Source organism: Pagrus major, chromosome 2 (genome assembly GCF_040436345.1).
Source record: "Pagrus major chromosome 2, Pma_NU_1.0".
Classification (NCBI taxonomy): Eukaryota; Metazoa; Chordata; class Actinopteri; order Spariformes; family Sparidae; genus Pagrus; species Pagrus major.
The window spans coordinates 15,494,837-15,516,865 of NC_133216.1; the positions used below are offsets into that span (position 1 = coordinate 15,494,837).

The window sequence follows — 22,029 nt, forward strand, 5'->3', positions numbered from 1 at the left end:
GTGAGCCAGAGGTGAGGGAGCTGACAGAGTTTAAATCTCACCCGTCTCACCCACGGGGACAATCAGGTTCTCCTCCTGCTTCTCCTCATCTCCGGGGGCCCTGAGGAGAGGATCCGCAGGTTGTCATGGTAACCAAATCATTTCATGTTACACAGCCAAGTCTTTGGGGTGTTTTTCAGTCAAAGAAAGGACACTGACATACCTGGGCTTCTGGTTGATACTGCAGCGGCATCGTCGACCTAGAAACATAAGCAATCATAAGCTGTGTTGTCCAGAGGTCTCATTAATCAGATGCATTATCTATGTCACTGTTACCTGATAAAGTAATGCTGCAGTAACACAGCATGGAAATGCAATAATGATTAATTAATTCATAATGAATTCTTCTTAATGTGCTTATAATACTTGATTACATTGAATGCATGTGCAGATAATAACATGATACACAAGCTCACATACACACACAGAGAGAGATTAACTTACTGAGGATGAGGAGAATGCCCAATGTGAACAGCACCACGGCAAATGCCAACCCCCCAACCCTCAGGCTGTGATAGTCTGCAAAAGGAGTTCAAGGAGAAGAAGACCAGAGAAGAGACATGAGCAGGAGAAAGAGATGTAATCAATGTGACATTTATTGCAAAAGTTTCTTATATGTTGACTCAATGCGCTGATGATGGCCACTCTTGAAAAGAAGAACGATTTTTCTAAACTCACCATAAACAAATGGGTCTTCAGCTTTCTTTTGGTCATCTGTAAAAACAATAGAAACCACACATTCAGAACCAAGGTGTTCACATTTATCAGTCTTCTTATTCTGTGCCCCTTTTAACTGTTAATTTATGTCTCCCTCTTTCCCTCTCCTCTCTTTTTTTTTAGATCCCAGACAGTTCGGATTGGCAGTCACACCTCCTCTGTGTTAGCGCTCAACACCGGAGCCCCCCAGGGCTGTGTGCTCAGCCCCCTCCTGTTCACACTGTACACCCATGACTGCACTCCCAGACTTTGAGAGAACTCTATTGTGAATCTGGCAAAGATACAGTATCCGCTGCCGTACCATCAGACTACGGAGCAGCTTCATTCTTCAGTCTGTGATACTCTTCAATTCATCCTACACACTATACTCATATATACTATATATGAAATAGTTTGTTTTGTTTTTGTTTTTCAGTGATGTAGCATAAAGGGACTAAAACTCAGTTTTGCTTTGCAACTCTTGTGTTGTTAAATGATAACTAAATTAACCTTGTTCTTGTATCTTGTAAAGCTCAATAAACTTAACATAGTGGTTTTGTTTCTTAATATTAACCACAGTTTATTTGATACATTTCCCAATCCTAACTATTCTGTAGTTGTCATGAGCAGATATTGGAGAACAATACTATCATATGATATAATCAAGGGTTTTGCAGAACCATTCAAAACTGATTTTCTTATCTGACAATAGGATTTGAAATTGTAATAGGGCCTAGTATTGTTTACACCCACATACACTCTCATAGAAATACATTATCATCTCTCTTTCCTACCAAACAGCCACTCTCATCTCTTCAGCATCGATTCCACTCTATAAAAATCTATTTCTAATCAGCACACAGACTTAATCCATACATCTGCCACTGTTCGCTGCAGTGGGGCAATCCATAAGGGTCAGATCTGATCTGGAAACCAACAGACCCATCTATATGTGGCTGTTGGGAGTGAGGTGTGACCCCTTTTAGAGATTAAATCAAGGGTACTCACCCTGCTCACTGGGGTCTGATACAGCTGAGAGGCAGCAAAGAAGGGAAATGGTTTTGGTCAGAGGGTGAAAGGAGAAAGGAGAGGGTAGAAAAACACAGGAAAAGAGACAGGAGACCATGAGTGAGAAAATACTTGAACACCATCTATCTATCTATCTATCTATCTATCTATCTATCTATCTATCTATCTATCTATCTATCTATCTATCTATCTATCTATCTATCTATGTTTACCTAACACGAGCTCTCAGTTTAACACAAAAACAGTTGGCATCACAGCACCACATCATATATTTGTAATGTGTGACTGTGTGACCATGTGTTTACGTGTCTTACGCTTAATCATACACTATAAACAGACCTCACACACACACAGTGAGTGACTAACCAACCTACACATGAAGCCCTAAAGTACTAATTGATGTTTTGCTGCGAGCACACACCCAGTGAGAGCCTTTTCATGTAACATAACCGCCTGCCCCAACACTGCCTCCCTATGGACAATTACTGTGTGCACGGATGTGTGTGTGTGTGTGTGTCTGTGTGTGTTTCCTGACAAGGGGGGCACTTACCAGCCACACACACCAGGAGTGAAGAGAGGAAGAGCAAAATAGTTTCCATGGCAACTGTTGACATAGAGTAATAAAGAGGGAGGGTGAGAGAGAATGAAAGTCAAAAAAATACAGTGAGAGGTCTGTTTTACTACTCCAGCACATATGCCCCTGCACAGTGAGACATAAACAATAACAATGAACACATGTACACAAACGGTTGTATATGCACTCCACAGACTATACAGTAAGTGGTGTGTGAGAGTGGGAATCACATCACAGCACTGGCTCTATCCAAACCCCCAGAGTTTGACTGATGCCTAAGGGTATAGTTTTTATCTTGCATAGCGATCCATGTTCGGAGCCTGCTGCTTACATGTTCTCTTTTCCTGGCAGAGATTACTCCTTCCTCCCTGTGGACATCACGCAACCTTGGCCTATTTTCATGTAGGTTGTTCAATGCACATAGACAACTGTGTCTCCCACGAAATGCGTTCATGTTAAACTATTTTGCTTCAGTGAATTCATTTTGGAGGAGGTGTAATGTTGACCAGTGTAATGGAAAATTGTATTACTATATTGTTCTTATATCATTATTATGTCTTACATTGTCCTCACTATGTTCTTCCCACATCCTTGATTTTTTGTACTGTCTGCACAAAGAGAGATATGTGTCTCTTGTTATGGGAACGGAACCTGGTACAGACATGAGAAGGACACAGGGCACTCCTTTCTTCTAACAAAAAGGTTTCTCAACTGTCTCATCTTGTTCTTCTTTCTTCAGACCGCATGCCACTCTGTTGATTGTTGAACCTTCTTTATAAAGAATAAAATCCTTAAAAGACAATTGGTATTTGCTGAAGTTTATTTCAGATATCTCACAAATAAGACAAATTTCCACCACATGTTGAGAAATATCTCAACATCTCTGGCATGGATTGCCATGAAATTTTTTGCAGACATCTATGGTTTCCGAAGGATGAAGCCTAATGACTTTTAAGTCCTCCAGTCTTTTCCTTTAGCATCGCCATGAAGTTGACATTTGTGGTAATAAGTTAACACTAACGATTGGATGTATAGCAATGAAACTTGTTATACTGATTCATGTGCCCCTTAAACAACATTGGTGATCACTTCATCGGGTCAAATTTTTTAAACTTAACAACTAAATTCCTCATAAACTAGGGAAATTCCCATCAGCCTTAGCTGTTCTTTGTATTCAGTGCTAATTAAGAAATATAAGCATGTTAACACGCTAAATGGTAAACATTACAACTACTAAACATTAGCATGTTAAAATTTGTGAAAATATTAGCATGATATTATTAAAATAAAGACTCGAGGGGCACAAAACATGTCTGCAGACACATAGTCTTGTTTTTACAGGTCCAGTGTGTAGGATTTAGGGGGCTTAAGAGGCAGAAATGTGATATAATATTCTTAGTGTTGCACTATGTTTTCATTAGGGTAAAAAATCCCCTAAAACTAAGAATCATTGTGTTTCTGTTACCTTAGAATGAGCCTTTTATACCTACAGAAGGAGCGGGTCCTCTTCAACGGGGTTTGCCATGTTGCAACGCTATATTTCTACAGTGACCCGGAACGGACAAACCAAAATCTGACTCTAAAGAGAGCCTTTTGCATTTTTCCTGTTTATAGTGGCCACCATAGGCCACCATAAATCCTAGTCACTGAACCTGTAATCAATATCTATAAATCTAACTTATCTACAAAATATCCAAGTTTGATTTTTTTTTACCTTCTATAATATCTGCTCCTGGAAACTAAAGTGTGATTAAGGTTTTATGGTTACAGCATGTTTTTGCCATGCTCTTTATAGCACTAGGGTCCTGGTGGGAACAACAACTCATAAATCAAGATACGGCGTGGTAATTTACCATCAGTTCACCGCTGCAAACAAAGTGTTTGGTAACGTATTGTAGATCAACCAACAGGAGCAAACAAACAAAATGAAGGGGATGTCTGTCTGTATGTCTTTGGAAATCAGTCTGATTGAGTATACTCTGGCCCTAACGGGAAGCATTGATTGATTGATGTTTCGATACAGGTAAATACAAACAGGCGACAAGATTTGACAGCATTGCATTTGAAGAAGCATATCAGGGCTGCACACGAACCATGTATCAAGCCTTCAAAGTCTAAAAGCTTTATTTACCTCAGCTTTTACCTCTGCTGTTTGAGAGTGCCACCTGGCTGTCCACCTGCCTGCCTACATGCTTTTTTTTTATTCCCATCCATCCAACTAACTGGCTCCCTGACTGACTGGGTCCATTTATGTCCATCTACCCATCGGGCTGTTTGCCTGTCAACAACTGTATCAGTGGTAGCGGACACAGTGCACTTAAATGACCACAGTCCATTATAGTCATTAACTGTGGAACCCGCTGTAGCATTTCTGCCCGGTTGCTGTTTGTATGTGTGTGCTTCACATATTTGATTTACAGACCTGAGCAACAGGTTGTAACTAGGACATTTATGAAATAATGTGACACAAGATGACAACTGAGGAACATAAGGCCTATGGCATCCATTAGATTAATGGCATCTACTCTTAGAATTATAACCTTGAAAGATAGTTTACTTGAGTTTATTATTTTCATTTTTAAGTTTGTTTTGCTATTTTTCAATGGATGTCAAGTTTTGATCCTGTCTTTTGTTGGGGAATGTTTTTGATAAAAGGCTTTCTTGTTTGAATACACACATTGTCATTAAAGTCGCTGTCATTAAATGTACAGTGTGTAATATATCAAGTGTTTTGCAACATCTAGCGGTGAGGTTCTAGATGGCAACACTCCCTTGCTCACCCCTCCCTTTCCGAAGACGTTGGCAAAGCTCCAGAAGCTAAGGTGGCCGTCATGGACAAGAAACTAATTTTATAAATATGGACTCGTTCACAACAGCGTTGAGTATTTCTACTAATTCAAGTGATGACGTAAAGATGCGGTTAGTTGTTTAATCTCTAAAACTACAGGTTATAACAAAAAAAAGAAGAAAAATAGGATCATACAAATAAATAATGTAGCCTCCGTGGATGGAGACCCGCTCCCTATATAGATATAAACGGCTCATTCTAAGGAAATGAAAACACAACGACTCTTATTTTCAGGTGATTACACACTTAATAAAACATACTTATGAATATAAGTCTGTTCTGCTAGGGGGCACTACATATTACAGACTGTACCTTTAAATGTTTAGAAATAATAGAGACAAAAATACTTTTAGTTTCAGTCGTGATGACACAGTCAAAACTGAAACCTTTGAAGTCTTTTCTCACAGCGTACTATTATGAAGAATATGGTGTACTTAGAGTGGAACATTTTCAGTGCAGTTAAAACCAAACCCAGATATGACTGATGAGAAACGACAATATTAGTGTTTGAAGGCATGCCTGTCACATCTCGAAAGAGACATCATTTTTTCACATCAGAGGTGATGATTGATGGCTGGCCCCAAACTGTATATCACATTCAGTTCAGACACATTAATAAACGGGGATCCAGCTCAAGTACAGCGGGGGGGAAATTATTCACGCTGAGGCTGGCCTTTGCTTTTTAATGCAACCATTACAAGAAAAAAATCCTTTTTTGTGAGATCCATTTCACGTCATAACAGGATATTTAACATCTATACGTGTCTGTTTGTATTTCAGTAAGCATCCATCACCATCACCTATCCGCTCCACACCCGCACACTGCTGGGGTTGTTACATTTCCACTAATACTTAATCTGGACAAAATCGTGTAGGCTAGTTACTTTGGATGCATGATATTACGTTTTTTGAGCTGATACCAATAACCGATAACTGGTAATTTCACATTGCTGTATTTCAAAAGGAAGTTCATAACCCGTAGCTCGTGCACACCTGCTATAATTTCATTAGAGCCGATAAACAGCCAAATAAAGACATCATAAATAATGTCTTTTTCTTTGAGAGAATCTCCCAATTTGATTTCAAGAAAGTTTATTGAGTTGACTCTCATGGTTTTGGTTATCAGTTTAGATGTTTCCTGTTTTGTTTTCTATTTGTAGGGTAATGGTTTGTAATCATTTAGTTTTGTATTTTGCTGTAGTTTTGCTCTGTCAGTTTTGTTGCCTGCCTTTGATTTGTTTTGGAATACAGCTCAGGTTATCAAAGCTCGCCTTTTGTTGTTTCAGCCATCGGTCTTGGTGTTTAGCTTGTTTTTGCAAAAACACAACAATGAGATGTTGATTTTATGAAATAATGAGAAGGTTTGGCGATATAATAAGATAAAGTGATATGTTGTTTTACAAGAAATGTTCAAATTTGGTATCTAGAGTGGTAATATCAGGAAAATGGCATAATAGTATGAAAAACCACGTGAAAATAAAAGTTTCTAACTAAAACAACCAACTGAGCTGACTACCATGAAGAGATACTGTTAAGTACATTTGACCATGAGTCATCTTGATCTCCCTCTTCAATAGCAGTATGAGTCTCCCATAACCTTTTTCTTTCTCCTCTAAACCCTCCTCCTCATTTTCAATCATCACATGCTGCCCAACTGGTGTGAAACCTCGCTATATCCGAGAGGATAAGGGATAAATTGGAAAGATGGGTGGACAGATGATCAACCAAAAGTAAAAAACTATCTATTTATGACAGAAAACTTAATTTGTAAAAATAAATAGTGCATTGGGCAGTTACTTATCCACTTGCTAAATGTTCCTATCCGACATCCCTGTTCCTGTTCCAGCAGTGTAAAGATAGTTCTGTCGATGTGTGACTAATGGAAAGACAGGATGTTGGAGTGAAGGATGACGCTTAGCTGGTGGATGGAGAGTGGTGTGATGCCCTGTTGTGTCTCCTCTCACTAGACGTGTTAATGGCACAGATATGACAGTAAGTGTTAATGGTTAAGTGGCCAGTTGGACAACCTCCATCAAAGATGGAGGAACCAAAGACAGTTTGGGGTTCAAGGCCAGGCAATCAGTCTGACTCAGAATGCATTCACTCGTCCATTCACACCTGTCCCTCTTTTTAAGGACAAAGGAAGCCGACCTTTAGGCAATACAAACCTCAATTTGAAAGAGGTTCAGCTGATTATTGGCAGTAGTTATTGCAGCTTTTATTTTAGAAGTTATCAGAGAACCTCATTCTTTTTGACTACAAAATACCTTGTTTGTTGAGTGGTCTGTCAACCTTGATTTTATACTGTAGCTCTTTAACCCATGAACAACTATCAATATTCAGAACAGTCGCCAAAATTGTTGCCATTTCGTGCTTCTGCAAACCATGAATATGTTTAAATTTGTATGTTTTATATCAACATACAATACGTGTTATATCACATTCACATTACATTTATACAAGCGTTCATGTCAGGAGGCGGAAGGAACAAAGGTGGCATAATAGCTGGGCAGGATGGCTGCCAAACAAGTCACCACTGTTCAAGGTGGCTTTTCAAAATTTGTAAGGGTGAAAACCCTAGATATTTCCCAGAGCCACTGGAATTATTCATGTTTCCTTTTTGTTTGTATTGTACTTTCGTGTTTTGAATTGCGATCAATGCTCTGTGGTTGACAAACTATTTAATGGTGATTCTGTGGCGAAATGCCTTTCGACATACCTTTGACAATTCTGTACTGCAGTTTCGTCTTACACGATACCAATAAAATAAAACATTTAGACCGTCACGTGAAAAAAGAAATGATGAGTGATGAGATCATAAAAGAGAATATCACTTTTGTTAGGGTTCGCTAGACATCTTGTCTAAGAGGAAGTATTTTTAACCATTAGTAGGTCAGTGTCACATTTGTCCCGTGAGAATCTTTTAGAGATTTGGCACTGGCCAATGTAATGTATCACGCAGCTTTTCAGCAGCAGCCTTTCAGCAGCAGCCTTTCTCTCCTATGGTACGATACAGGGTACCTGAGCAGTTGGCCCTCCGTCTTTCCTTAACCTACCTCATCTGCACTATTGTTTAGCAATATTAAGTTCCAGCGCCAGGCCCATCTTTGTCTGAGAGGAGAGGATAAGAAAAGGGCAGGCAGGACAAGCGAAAAGCAGGAAAGGAGGCTGTTTTCTGTAATTTGGGAACAATGAAAGGGCAGGCTGAAAGACAGAGAATGGGAGACGAGCAGACATTATTTGGCAGGAGAGTACAAGGCGAAGGGCACCCAGAGGAGACACTGTCTGAGGAGTGAGTGCAGGGGAAGGGCAGTCTGTTGTATGATAGCGGCATTTCCAGTATAAAATACACAAAGCATGAAAAGGGAAGGTCAGGAAATGCGATGACAGAGGAAGGCAATCAAAGAGACAACACAACCAAAAGCAACAGGAACAATGAGAGGATAAAGTAGACCATGGCTTGGCAGCATGATCTAACCTTTTGACATCAGACTATCTGGCTTGAGATCAGTCTGACACAAACTCCTGACATCTAAACTTCCAGTTTATTTGGTGAAATATCGAAAACATGGACAAGATGAGAGAAAAACTATATTCAAATGACAGATTCTGCCCACAGTTTCCATTGTATTACATGAGACCACACCCCTCAAACCCCTGTGTCTTCAGTGTGATCATCATGTTGGACATTTGTACATCATACATATCATATGTGAATTTATGTGCAAAGTTTTAAATATTAAGTTGATTATCGTCACTTTGGAAAATTTCCCATTTCAATCTACGCTTGTGTGCAGGTTTATGAAAGCACATCCGTCTGATGACTAATGACCCTGAGGCTTTTAAGTGTTGTAAACAAATTAAATACAGAAGTGTCCCAGTGTCTGTAACTGTCTGTAGTGTCTGTGTGTAAAAACGGTATTTCCTGTTTTTTGACAGTAATGAAAAAAATAATGTAGGGCAGATAAGTAGGTCACTCCACAGGTCTCCATAACCTTTGTGTGGGGGGAACAATCTGCCTCCTATATGTGCCACCATTACGATGTTACATCACGATGACAACAATGTGCGTCGACCCATACTGTGCGTTATCACCATGGCGACTGTCTCCAAATAATGGGTTAAAATGACATGTCTTATCATATCACAAGGGCAGCCGGCGTCCACGAGAAAGGGGTGTGGTTGTCATCACTGTCGAGTGGAAATCGCACACACTCATTTAGAAATCAACACGTCAGGTGCAGGAGATAGTGGCTTTTTTGTGACAGTATGTGTTACAATATGACATGAACGCACCGCCAGCTTCCACTGACTGACTCACAATAAACAATCGGCACGATATCATCTCGACATCCGAGCTGTGACGTCTGCGCCTTCATCCACTCGTGCGTCCCTCAACCTGTGGATCGTCTGATGGAGCGGAGGAATCATCCGCCTGGTGCCTTTTTGGCGTTTTCAGTAACAGCAGCTACCCGCTCATAATAAAGGCAGTGACATCATCTGATATTTGCTTTTCGACTTACTGTTTACGAGAGCAGTCACGTCAGAGAACATGAAATGATGATCTGCGTAATGGCTTGTATATATTTTGCCGCGCAACCAGTGAAGGTTACAGTGACCAGTGGCAGCAGACACACCCTCATTCTATAGCACTGATACACAAGAAGAAGCCTTGGGAATGGCATAAGCATCTTCAGCACTGTGTGAATAATGCAAACACCACACGTGTTGGCGTAATATAGCCTAATTTCACTTATAAATGTGTGTGATTCACTGAAAATCCGACTAATTACACCATTTATTCACACTCACAACAAGCCACTGGAATAAAATTATGATGAATTCTCAATTTAAATCAATTTTACATGACTATCATGAGTCCTCTGGGAGGTAAAAGATAACACAAACACTATCTAAGACATCAAATATGCGCGCGTATCAACTTACCTCTTGTTTCTCTCCAAACTGAAATCCACCCCACAAAAATAAATCAGCTTGTCTCACAAGGCTTTAGCTCCAGATATTCTCATCTGTCAATATGTGCTGCTCACACTGCACACATCCACTTGTCCTGTGAAAAATAGATGTGATGGATAACAGTGTGGCTCCTGGAGTGACTGCTTATCCAGTGCGTTGAACCCTCACTGTCGCTCCCTCTCCTTCTCCCTCCCTCTCTCTCTCTCTCTCTCTCTCTCACACACACACACACACCCATTACATAGACCCCCAGCATAATGCCAGGCTCGTGTATGATTGACAGCTTGTGATGGTCTTTTGGCTTCGCTATGATTAATTGACTCCATGATATCGATTCACCTTGATCTTTATTTTATATGCTCAGCGATCCCACACATCAGACAAATAGAAAAACTCTGGCAAATGCACATAAATACGACATACAGAGAACACACACATTGACATCAAATGCAAGAAGAACAATTTCTGAACAGTTTCACAGTGTGAGTGTACGGGGAGGTTTAGGTGTGCAGACAGAGTGCCAGCTCAATAAGAGAGTCAAGGGTCACACTGCTTTCCTTCTTCACAAAGTGAATACATAAAGTGTCCTTTTTTTTAGCATGGTAAACAAAGGTCAGCGCTAAAAAGCCTGGGATGTGTCCCTGAGACAAAAACACACCTCTACAATCATCAATCATTTAAAAGAGTGTCATTTTCGAACCAATCAAGGAGATCACAGTAGAGTGGACTGTGTTTCATTGGCACAGAACACAAGAGAGAAGGACCAGCCATCTTTAAAGCTTGCTTAACATGTAGGTAAACGTTAAGTATACTGTACGACTGACACACCAAGAGACAGGAGAGTAAGATCAAGAATGCAAGACTGGAGACAGTGCATTGATTAGTGTGTTTAAACAATCAGGTGCAGGTAATACACATTCTGCCGTCTGACAGAGGATGAATATAGATGATGAAGAACAGTGAGACGTCCTCATGTTCAAGTGTGAATTCTGAATTATGTTGTAGTGCCACTCCCCCGAAACCAGTGTGCAACCTTTCATCCATCCGGATTTCTGTCTATAGCATCTCCTCATCACTTGTCCGTGTGTAAACCCATCCATCTCTCTGAGAAGACTTCATAGTGCAGAGTTCACAGGGGAAGTGAGGACAGTAGACCTCCAGCTGGAGACAAGGAGGCATCACGGCTTCTCTAACTGTAGGAGGGAGAGAAGAATTAAGATGGTGAGAAACAAGTAAATTACAGAAAACCATTTGGATATAAAACATTCTCTTCAATACTAATCATTGTTTTTTTGTTTTTTTACTCTGTTCTTACCTGCATATTGCTGTAGATCCATGGCAAAACACTACTGACTCTGGTGTAAACGCCAGGCTTGTTTACTTCACCACAGCCAGCCCCCCAGCTGGTGATCCCAACCAGGTACCAGCGGTTCGTCCCCTGACACACCAGAGGTCCACCGCTGTCCCCCTGGAACATATAGTTCACACTGAGTTAAAGCAACATTATAGAACGTTTTTTACATTGAAATCATTTTTAAAATCATTTTGATGGTACAGGGCCCCCCATCACTTGCCTAAACCTAACAAAGTAGTTGTCTTGCCTAAACCTAACCAAGTATTTTTGTTGCCTAAACCTAATGACGTATTTTTGGTGCCTTAGCCTAACCAAACAGCAAACAGAAAACTGAAAAGAAACAGACAATAATAACTGAATTTAGTGTGAAAACAGTAAGTCAACAGTACAATAATATGTTCCAAACAGGATACAAACCCCTGTCTGTTTTCTATGGCTTGTTATTTGATGAAGGCATGTTTTTAATATATGTTATAAGTGCTTGTCTGATGGTGAAATCAAAGGCAAATTTTCTAATTTAATTTAAGTTTTCATAATTACTGTACACCTTGCCTCTCATATTGACTGCTCACCTGACATGAGTCTTTGCCTCCATTCAAGTCTCCAGCACAGATCATGTTCCTGGTCACGCTGCCTCCATACACAGCAGGGCTGTTACACGTTTCTCTACCAATGAGGTCCACAGTCACCTCCATCAGATCCCTGGAGACGGTGCCTTTGATGGAGGAAACAATACATCAAAATAGTGGCAGAAAGGTGAAACTTTGCCCATATCCGCCTCAGTACAAAGAAGGCAGACATTAGTCAGTCTCTGCTAGATCATCCATGTTCCCTCAGGGGGTCCAGACTTTATTCTGTTGTGCTCCACCTGCCTGTACTTCTTCTGATGACTATCTGCCTGCTTAGCGCTCTGGAGTTGTATGTTTTACTTGTTTGCAATTGTAATCCTGCCTTTTAACCTAGTAAAGACCAATTTGGGTACCAGATCCATGGTTCAGTGTTGCATGCATTTATTTATTCATTATTGCATCATGTAATTTAATAAGAACTCATAGATTGCATTACCCAAGGGATGCTTAAGAATGAATTTCCTTGCCCAAACAGAAAGATCTAGTCTCCGCTAATTGTACTTCCTTACTGTCCTTTCTGAATATGTTTGCACATTGCTATGTCTGGCAGCTTCTCTTCATGTGGAAAGCTATATTTTAATTTAAACATACACTGACCTCATAAATCATGACATTTTTCTCTGATAGTACATTAGCTGATTTTAATAATGAAAAATAGCAATATCTGTATTGATATCATTGATCCTGACCCTTGTATTACCTGGTACCAGATGAAAATTTAATTTTGTGGGATTGCCCATCCCTGGATCCAATAAAATAAACTATAAAACTGTCATTTGTGACATTTTATGTATGCTGCTATAGGAGGCTCCATATCTCAGCTTACCTGAGCCTGCCTCAGTGGTGCCAAAACCAGAGGTCCAACATTTGGTTCCTTGGGGAAATCGCTGGCCAGAGGTTGGCAGACAAGCTGGCTGAACTTCATCTGGATAACACAAAAAGACATGTTTAACTTCTGCAAACCAGCAACATTGTGTGTTCAAAAGGATATTATTGTAGACATGTGCACACACACAAACACACTGGGCTGGGCAAATCAGATTACCAGTATGACTGTGGATTCTGCACAGACCTTAAAAGCTCAGCATCAACAGAAACAGAAAAACATTTCTATGGTAGTAACTGTCCTGTGTATTGTCTACTGTGTACTTTACCCGATGAAACAGTGTTTTGTCACAGACATTTACTATTTATTGACCAAATTCTCAGATATTTAATCACTTTTAACCAAACTAAACAATGTGAATCAAACTGCACATTAAAGGGACAATATTGAAATCAGTGAGTGACTGTTAAAAGTATAGAAAAGATTTATTTTTAGATGTACAATTCTCCATGACATTTAACTAGGTGCCGATGTGAGGACCAAATTCTACAGGCAGCCTCAGGTATGTAAGTAGGATAAACATACACAGAATTTTAATAAAGTAAAGCTGTGACTGACCATTGAAATCGACTTGAGATGTGAGTCTGAGCAGAGCAATGTCCTGGTCATTAGTTTTGTTGTTGTAGTTCTCGTTCAGTATGATCTTCTTAACCGAGTAGGCTACAGCAGGTAGACTGTCCAGAGACACCACTCCACTATACACTTTCCAGTTTCTCACAGAGAAAGCTGCGGGGTTGTTTCTGCAACACAGAAAGAGACTGTTTAGCAGAAAATCAATAGACTCGCACTGATTTGGCATTGGGGCATGGCTTGTTTCAGCCTACAAGACTCTGAATCTGTGTATTGTAACTTTGACATGCATCAGTTCAGCATTGTGGACATCAGCTGAACAATACCAGTCCTTCAATTACAATGTATGACTTCTGTTTCGGGAATAAATGATAGATTTTTGCAGTATAGAAAAAACATGCATTTTCTGTGTCAGTCACCTTGGGAAGCAGTGGGCAGCAGTCAGAACAAAATCAGGGGAGATCAGGACTCCTCCGCAGACGTGGGAACCTCTGAAGTGGAGCGTCAACTGCCAGGGCCACTGACCAACCTTGGCCACGCTGCCCCCAATGATCCGGGATGTAGACTGCTGCCGACCACAGTCTGGGAACAGAAGACAATGTGATATACCAAAGAAACAGCTACAACATTCTTTATGGAGGGCTGAGATTTCATTTAATATTATTGTTTAGTGAGTTTAAAGGGGCTCTGTGGAACTTCTGTGTATTGCTGGAAGCCAGTCGTTTATGTCAGCGGACTCCATTTCGAAACTAGCTTCTACAGGCAACCGAGAGAGACAGGGAAGGTCTCATTTTTCATGTCACGTTACAATCCGCTCACATATAGCCAGTAAAAAAGTGATCAACACATGTAAATTGCTGTTAATTGTGACATAGAGCCCCTTTACGTTAAGAGGTGTTTTTATGATGATCATAGTGTGTTACTGGTTCACAAAACTCTGCTTTCCAAATGAATTATTCTTTAAACCAACTAAATGAGTTGCAGTAAATCTTAATTATAACCATAATTAATAAATGGTAAATATATAGGTTATTAAACTGTATTTAATAGTTATTTCACTGTCAACACACAATTAAATGCTTTATGAAACATCTGTCAAGTAATTGTAAAGACTTTTAAACATCACACAAAAGTGTTAGATGAGTGTTAAAAAAACAGTGAAAAACAGTTAATTGCACTGTATATCAATGTATTCATTGCATATATAATTCAGCCTGTTTCAGTCTGCCAACTCACGCACAACAGATTGTTATGTAAATGTAGAATGTGTACAGTGATGATCAAGGCTCTGACCTCATCACTCCCCACAAAGAAACACCACGTTGAACGCAGCAGGGAGTGGGGAGTGATGACAATAACAGCAGTTGTTGAATGCATTATTTCATTGTTGGTTTTCTCGTTGTTGAAATTTAACCTTATCACCCCAACTCTCATATAATACGGTCTGTAGAAAGGCAGCAAAAGGGTGGATGTGTAGTTGTAGAAAGTGCACTGTGTTTGTGAGGTTGAGATAGAGAGAGGCAGCTCATGTGTGACTGTGTGTGACACATGACTTTAGGAACAGATGGACGCTCCTTACCCATACACTGCAGGGAGACAGTCTTTTGGTCTGGACAGGAAGAACTGCGTCATGCCACAATGAGAAAAACATGTGCGTTAACATGAGTACATGAGGCGAACCAATTTGCACCTTACTGCTGTTTTCTTGTCATATTCTAAGCCTCAAAAAGCAAATAATCAAATCACTAGAATTTACTGATTTCAGGATTATAGATTAGGCCTGAGCTATTGTATGAACATAATAGTAGTAGTAGACTTGTTTGTATACCTGACTGTTACTCGCCCCTGGATAGGTGAAGATGATTTGCTGGTCACAGTTAAACCAGTGGCCTCCTGTGACTCAATTGCTTTGGTGGCATAGGACCTGGAGAGAGAGAGAAGCGCCGTTCAGAAAGCTGAGGAGATAAACTTGCACCATACAGAGACCATTTTGTATAAAACAATGCCTGATTGGGTCTGAAAACTCATTCTGGTTCTGTCACACTGAGACACCTCAGAGAAACCCGCGGAGAATCAATTCAGGCCTCAACACAAGGCAGCAGTTGAGCAGAAATTAGATGGATCTCAGCGGGTAAATTACAGGTTGGAGATAGAAGCTTGTTTCACTAGCGGCTGTTGAAATTGGGTCTGGCGAAATGACGAGCTCAGTGACTCCTACCTGAAGCATGAGACAGATCTGAACGATGGTGATAAATATTCTGATGTTGAAGCGCTGATCCAAAATAGTTTTCAGTGTTCAGCACTGCTCCTCAGAGACCATTTTATCTGTGTTGTATAGCTCACTTTGAGTCAGGTTAGCTTTGACAAAGTTTAAGGGATGATTTTTTACTTTCTGAATCCGAGCTGAGCGCAGATCTGGTCGGCCAAGGTTGGGTCCCAGCCTCTGTAGCACACTGGTAGGAAGCGGCCATCTAGATCTGTCTTGACCTGCAGACCATTGTCTGTGCCAAACCTCACTGAGGAAGACAAAGAGGGAGACAAGAGAAAGCAGGCTGCTTAGATGATTAGGCTTTACACAATGTGACATTAATGTGGAGTCTTTGGCCTGTGTGCTGCTGCTGTTGCAACTACAACAATTAGATTGAAAGCAAAATCAAATATGAAGTAAAATTGCTGCACTATGCAAGACTGGAAAAATGCAAGCATGCTGCTGTGCAGCGGTGGAGGAAGTAATCAGATCTTTTACATAAGTAAAAGTAGCAATACCACAGTGTAGAAAGTACTGCAATCTAAATGAGACATAATGTGCTTTTTCATTTTTTCCTTTCCTTCGGTGTTTATATGTTCTTGTGTGTGTAAAAGATCTTGAAAGTTAAAAAGGTCAATCTCTGCACCAACAGAAGCTCCTCTCTCCCACAGAAAACACTGCTCCTGAAATGCCTCATCAGTAGTCCCACCTTTAATTCTGTGGCTTTGTGACATCACACTATATCATCAAACATTTGCATAATTTATGCCTAGCAGTTAGTTTGGCACATAAAAATTTATTTTGCACAGCTGCTCTGTTGTTCTGTTGCTGTGTCAGGCATGAGTGAGCTGACCAATCAGAGGAGACTGGGAATTCAGGAGTGGGGCCTTAAAGAGATAGGAGCTAGAGGGGGGAATAGAGTAATGCAGCACTAGACAGTATGGGAAAAAAGCTAAGTTGCATTGTGGGTAACGTAGGCTCGGGGTTGTGAAAAGCAGTCCACTGGTCTAGCACTGCACTCCTATGATCCAAATGATCAAAATCGATACAGCAGAACCAGAGATATCACCTTGTTTATTCCACACATGCTTCTTCCTTTTCAAACATTGGAGCCTACATTACCCACAATGCAACGTAGCCACTGAATGACATCGCTGGAGGCAGTATATCAGATTACATGCAGCTTCCTCTGGAGTCTTGTTTTAAAATACACGCCAAGATCTGCAAACACACTTTAATGTGTAAAATTTGTGGCATTATCCTTTAAGTTTCAGTGATACTGAATACATTTGCCGATCATAGAATATCATCTCCATAGCAGCCTATGTAAAAGATCATCTAGCCTGTATTTCATTTTCGAGGGTATCCACAGTGTCTGCCCATCCTTCTTCACCATCTGTCCGTGTATTAGTTTGGTGCTGGTAAGGTCTATGTGTGTGCATATGCCCACTCACCACAGTTTGTCTCGTCGGTGCCCAGCTGGCAGTCTCTTATCGCATCACATTGGACAGTATTGTTGGGGCAGGTGTCAAACCTTGGTGGAGGAGCATTGTCCTTCATGAGATCATCATCGTCATCGTAGAGGATCGCTACTGTTGCCAACCGGGTGCCATAACGAACTGTTGTTAGGGTAGAGTGGACAGTTATGTGTGAGGGTCAGTTAACTATAGCAAGACACCTAAATTAAGTGTCACTTAATGAATATAAGCAGCTATTTTAAAAATAATTCAACACATTAAACTACTTTTAACTCATTCACAATCCAAATCAACAACATCCTGAACTAAATAAAAGCTAAAATTAAATAATTCCTTCAAAACATACTAAATTACTGCATACTTTGCATGCAGTTACAATAGTCCTAAATAAATAAGAGCAGCAAATGAATATTGATGACAATGTCCAGGGATCTGCGTGAATAAACACAGTGTACCTCCAAGCCAGATGGCCAGTGCCAGCAGACCGAGCACCAGTAAGACTCCCCCTGACCCTCCATAACACTGGGAATTGTTCTCACAGCATCTCCTCCTCTTATGTCTGGGGGCTGGACACAAACAGTACACAGTAAACACACATTAATAATCCTCACAGCATCTCTGTCCCCATTTGTATTGCTGATACACCTGCTTCCATTGTATTTTCAAGAAAATGTGAGAGCTGTGGATAACACTCACTGCTCGAGTGTGCGACTTGCGGCACAGCCACAGGTGGTGGATACTGGGGGATGTAATGCGGAAAGGTGGGGGGTGTCAGGCCTGGACCCACTCCATACACCACCTCCTCATAGGGTTTGAGGGGGGGCTGGGTGTGCACGGCAACAGAGTAGTAAGGAGGAGGGGGCTCGTTCTGTGAGAAAAAGACAGAAAAGGAAAGTAAATGACTAACTGATGTGAAGAAACTGTCCATCATTGTGTCATATATTACCCTTGGAAACAAGACACCCTGCTATATTTAGAATGATATCATTACATAGAAAGACAATAGATAGGCAGGTTAATCATCTGCATGTTTTTGTTGTCAAGACTGAGAACATAGCCCATTATCCTCCATGCAATCCTAACACTATTATCACGCCAATGTTTAAATCCACACCTGGGTAACAATATGCACAAAGACGCAAGTGACGTTTCCTGGCAACAGTATCCAAAAGATAAGATTTTAACAGTTCGTTTCAAAAAATGTTTATTCATGCTGCTTTTTCCACCCTTTTTTATTCACAGCTCCCTGTAGCCATATCAGATTCTTAAGACAGTTTAATCAGAATCTTGATTTTTGGGGACATGTAAGTTACCATCTGCTCACAAATTAAAAGTAATAGGTTGAAGGAAGCAGACAAGACTGAGACTGATGATAGCGCTGCTTTCCAATTGGCTAAAGCTCTATCATGAGCTCACTGTGACTGACACTGATATAAAACTAATAATAGGTTACTCACACTCTCCCTGACCAAACAATTGCCTACTACAGGTGATAGCTCTGTGTATCTTTGTCTTTGTCCTACAATGACTTGCAAAAATGTGTTTGGTTCAAACCATTTCCTGCTTCCCTTAACCATGATGTTGATACAGAAAATACTTTGATAGGATAGGTCAAGTGATTAGGTGTTTGTACTGTACTTGCTAATAAAACAAACGTGTTGAAGGAATAGTTTAGCATTTTTGGAAAAACACTTATTTTCTTTCTTGATGAGAATAAGATGAGATGGTTGATACCACTCTAAAGCCTTTATGCTAACTATGTAATGCCTACTAAGAGGCAGCTGTTGGTTAGCTTAGCGTAGCACAAGACTAGAAACAGAAGGAAAACTCTAGCACCTCTGAAGCGCATTAATTTACGTGCTATATCTGGTATGTTTTATCTGGAGTGTAAAAACAACATGTTGTGGTGTTGTGTGGGATTGTTATTCATAATTTCTTGGCCAAGCGCTTCCTGGTGTCTATGGGCAGCTTGTCCTCACCAGAATAATGGCTGTGTAGGTTGTCCGTGCAAGCAGCTTAGTGCATCCTATATTTTATGTTTGTTATTACGCACCAACCTCTAGTGGATGTACTAAGTATGAGGGGAACAAAGGAGATATTTAGGTGACCTAGTGGCTTATAAGAGCAACAAAGGTTAGGTTGGTGGTTCGGTCAAACCAAAAGTCATCGGTTGGTTCTTTCAGCTTACATCACAAACTGGAAAGTTTTGTTTCCTGTCTTTTTTGTTAAGTCAAGCTAATCAGCCGCTAGTACTAGCTTCATATTTACGATACAGATTTGAAGATTGTTTTGTTGTTTTCATCTAACTCTCTGTATAAAAGCAAATCAGCATTTAACCCAAAATGTCAAACTATTTCTTTACTTCTTAGGGAAATTAAGCCAATGGTTTCTTGTTCTATAGTTGCAACATGTGGCCCTCATACATTGTGCTATGTGAAATGCAACCTAAAAAGACTAAAGGATGCAGAATGTTATGTGACTAAACTTGTTTGAGCACATTGTGGCCTGAACACCTGTTTGCAGTGTTATCCAAGCATTTACAGAAAGTGATACATAAGGAAATGTTGTTTTAGGAAACCAGTACGTGACAAGGAATTATCATTCCAGCAAATCAAAAGAGAAACAGAAGATGATAGACAGCAGGCTGATTACAGAGGATTCACCCAAAATTAAGTTTTATGAGTTTGAGTTAATACAATTAGAAGCTGCCGTTTGACACGCACATCACCTTCCACGAAGAAACTTTTGATGATCTTGATAAAAGATTCTGATATGCACAGTTATAGGGTCGTGTTTGTTACTGCCTTTTCAATACAGTCTTGTTTGGGGGTGGGGAGTCCATTGTGGAAAAAAGAAAGGAATTAATCTATCCAGGGTGCACTGAGAAGACTATAGGTGGACCTGCTACAAAAGGTGTTTCATAAGACCCATTCTATAGCATGGTGATCCTGTTTCAAAATTCGCCTACAGCCAGCATACACCTCACTTAATTGAAGCAAAATGGCCTAGCTGAAATAGGTGGAAGAGCAGGTTCATTGTATTTCCCAGCAGAGAGTACAGTTGGATCGTCTTGCATAGTTTGCCTATCGGCCATCGTCGTGGAAAAAAACCATTAGGCTATCGTGGAAAAATACTGAAAAAAATGAAGAGATTAGGGGTTCAAATGGTTTAGGACGTCAATATTGGATTCAAACAATAACTGTGATATTATAAAGTTACAAAGCTACCCGACATGAGAAGGGAAACTAAAGTGTCTTTTTTTATTTATTTACAGGGCCTAAATCAAGGCAGAGGCAAGTCAGGCCTCTGCATCTCATGTAGTGATCTGAGATTTTCTCATATTCCTCTTTGAGTTCACAAAAATTTTGAATTTCAACCACGTAACCTACAAATTTAATACTTTATGTGCTCATCATTAGTCAAGTCAGGTGTATCTCTATAACCCCAAATCGAAAGTTTTTGTCAGAGGATTTTACAATCCTTACCACATAGGGCACTTCATTTTTTTTTTACATGTTTATCTTGCAATAGGTGCCATAAGTACAGATAGATATCGGATAGAACACATCTATCTCCAACTTTGCAGATAAATCCAGTGCTAAAGGAAAAAGTGTTCCTTTCACTGTAAAATCTGACACAGTGACATTAGAGGAAACAGATTACCTCACAATTACTCGTTTCACAATCAACATTACTTGGTAATTCTGAGATAATCAGTTTCCTGGTTTCCTGAAAGTCAACATTTAAAATGTACAGTATAGGTGGAAGAAAATTCTCCTATTTTTTAACCTGAAAAAAAAACAACAACACACATTTAAAAACATTTGATTATCTGAAAAATTATTTGTCACAAAGTTGAAAACATCAACATTTTTCGTAGCTCATAAAAGGATTACAGTGTTATACCTTAATTTAAAAGCTGACCTTACTTTAAAAAAAGTCAGGAAACTGATTACCTCAGAACTACCAAACAAGGTGGACTATTAAATTCAATGTGTACGAGCTCAAAAGTTTCAACAGCTTTTTGCAATTTAAGATCACTTTGTCAGATTTTACAGTGTAAGTAAATAAAAGTGTTATACTAAGAGTTTCAAGTAAAATGTAGAAGTGTTACCCTGAACCTAAAGACACAAACCATTTTAAAGAATTTGTTTAGGTAAAACCTATATTCAAACTCAAGCTTCGTACCTGCTGTCCAACAGGTAAATTGAAGCAAACAAAACATCTGATGTCAGCCTACAATCCCTACAACAAACAGCACTCTTCAAGCCTATGGAGGACACGCAGCTTTACAGGTCAGACCAACCTATAAACCAACACACTGAAACTCAAACAGAGCAATCAAAGAAGCAGATAAACAGAACAAGAGCCACCATTCAGAGTCTGGGAGGCAGGTGAGTATTGATTAAAGAGGAATGGGAAGAAGGTTGAAGTCAGAGGGGACTTAAGCTAGAAGAATTAGTTTTTGTTGTAAGAGGAAAACAAAGGAACAACATACCGGGTCATGCTTTGCCATCGGACTCAGGTCAGCAGAGAGTGGAGAGTGGAGGTGAGAGCAGGTGGGTGGAGCTTTTTCACATCCAGGCGTTTACTCAGTCACAGAACAGCGGTCAGAGCATGGTGGTGCAACATTAAGCACCTCTCCTCTCTCCTTTCTAATCTACTGTGTGTTTGTCACTGACCTTCATCTGAGCCACAACA

The 22,029-nt window shown here is 40.1% G+C and overlaps 1 protein-coding gene across 1 annotated transcript; it reads right to left on the reverse strand.

Moving 5' to 3' along the window:
- Nucleotides 1-10,493: 10,493 nt before the first annotated feature.
- Nucleotides 10,494-21,961, reverse strand: tmprss13a (transmembrane serine protease 13a). Its single transcript, XM_073488398.1, has 13 exons — nucleotides 21,827-21,961; nucleotides 18,025-18,196; nucleotides 17,784-17,894; nucleotides 17,305-17,469; nucleotides 15,992-16,118; nucleotides 15,431-15,526; nucleotides 15,182-15,225; nucleotides 14,022-14,184; nucleotides 13,591-13,772; nucleotides 12,973-13,071; nucleotides 12,090-12,232; nucleotides 11,479-11,631; nucleotides 10,494-11,356 (listed from the first exon to the last, which is right to left on the reverse strand). The coding sequence occupies exons 1-13, from the start codon at nucleotides 21,842-21,844 to the stop codon at nucleotides 11,342-11,344; spliced, it is 1,488 nt and encodes a 495-aa protein (XP_073344499.1). The 5' UTR covers nucleotides 21,845-21,961; the 3' UTR covers nucleotides 10,494-11,341.
- Between the last annotated feature and the right edge of the window lie 68 nt (nucleotides 21,962-22,029).

Bases quoted from the DNA above. Each gene is read 5' to 3' on its own strand.
- tmprss13a (XM_073488398.1), bottom strand. The intron at 17,470-17,783 runs GTACACTGTGTT...CCCTAACAACAG, and splicing joins ACTGGCCATCTGGCTTGGAG to TTCGTTATGGCACCCGGTTG. The intron at 15,527-15,991 runs GTAAAAAATCAT...CTCTCTCTCCAG, and splicing joins GCTCAGCTCGGATTCAGAAA to GTCCTATGCCACCAAAGCAA.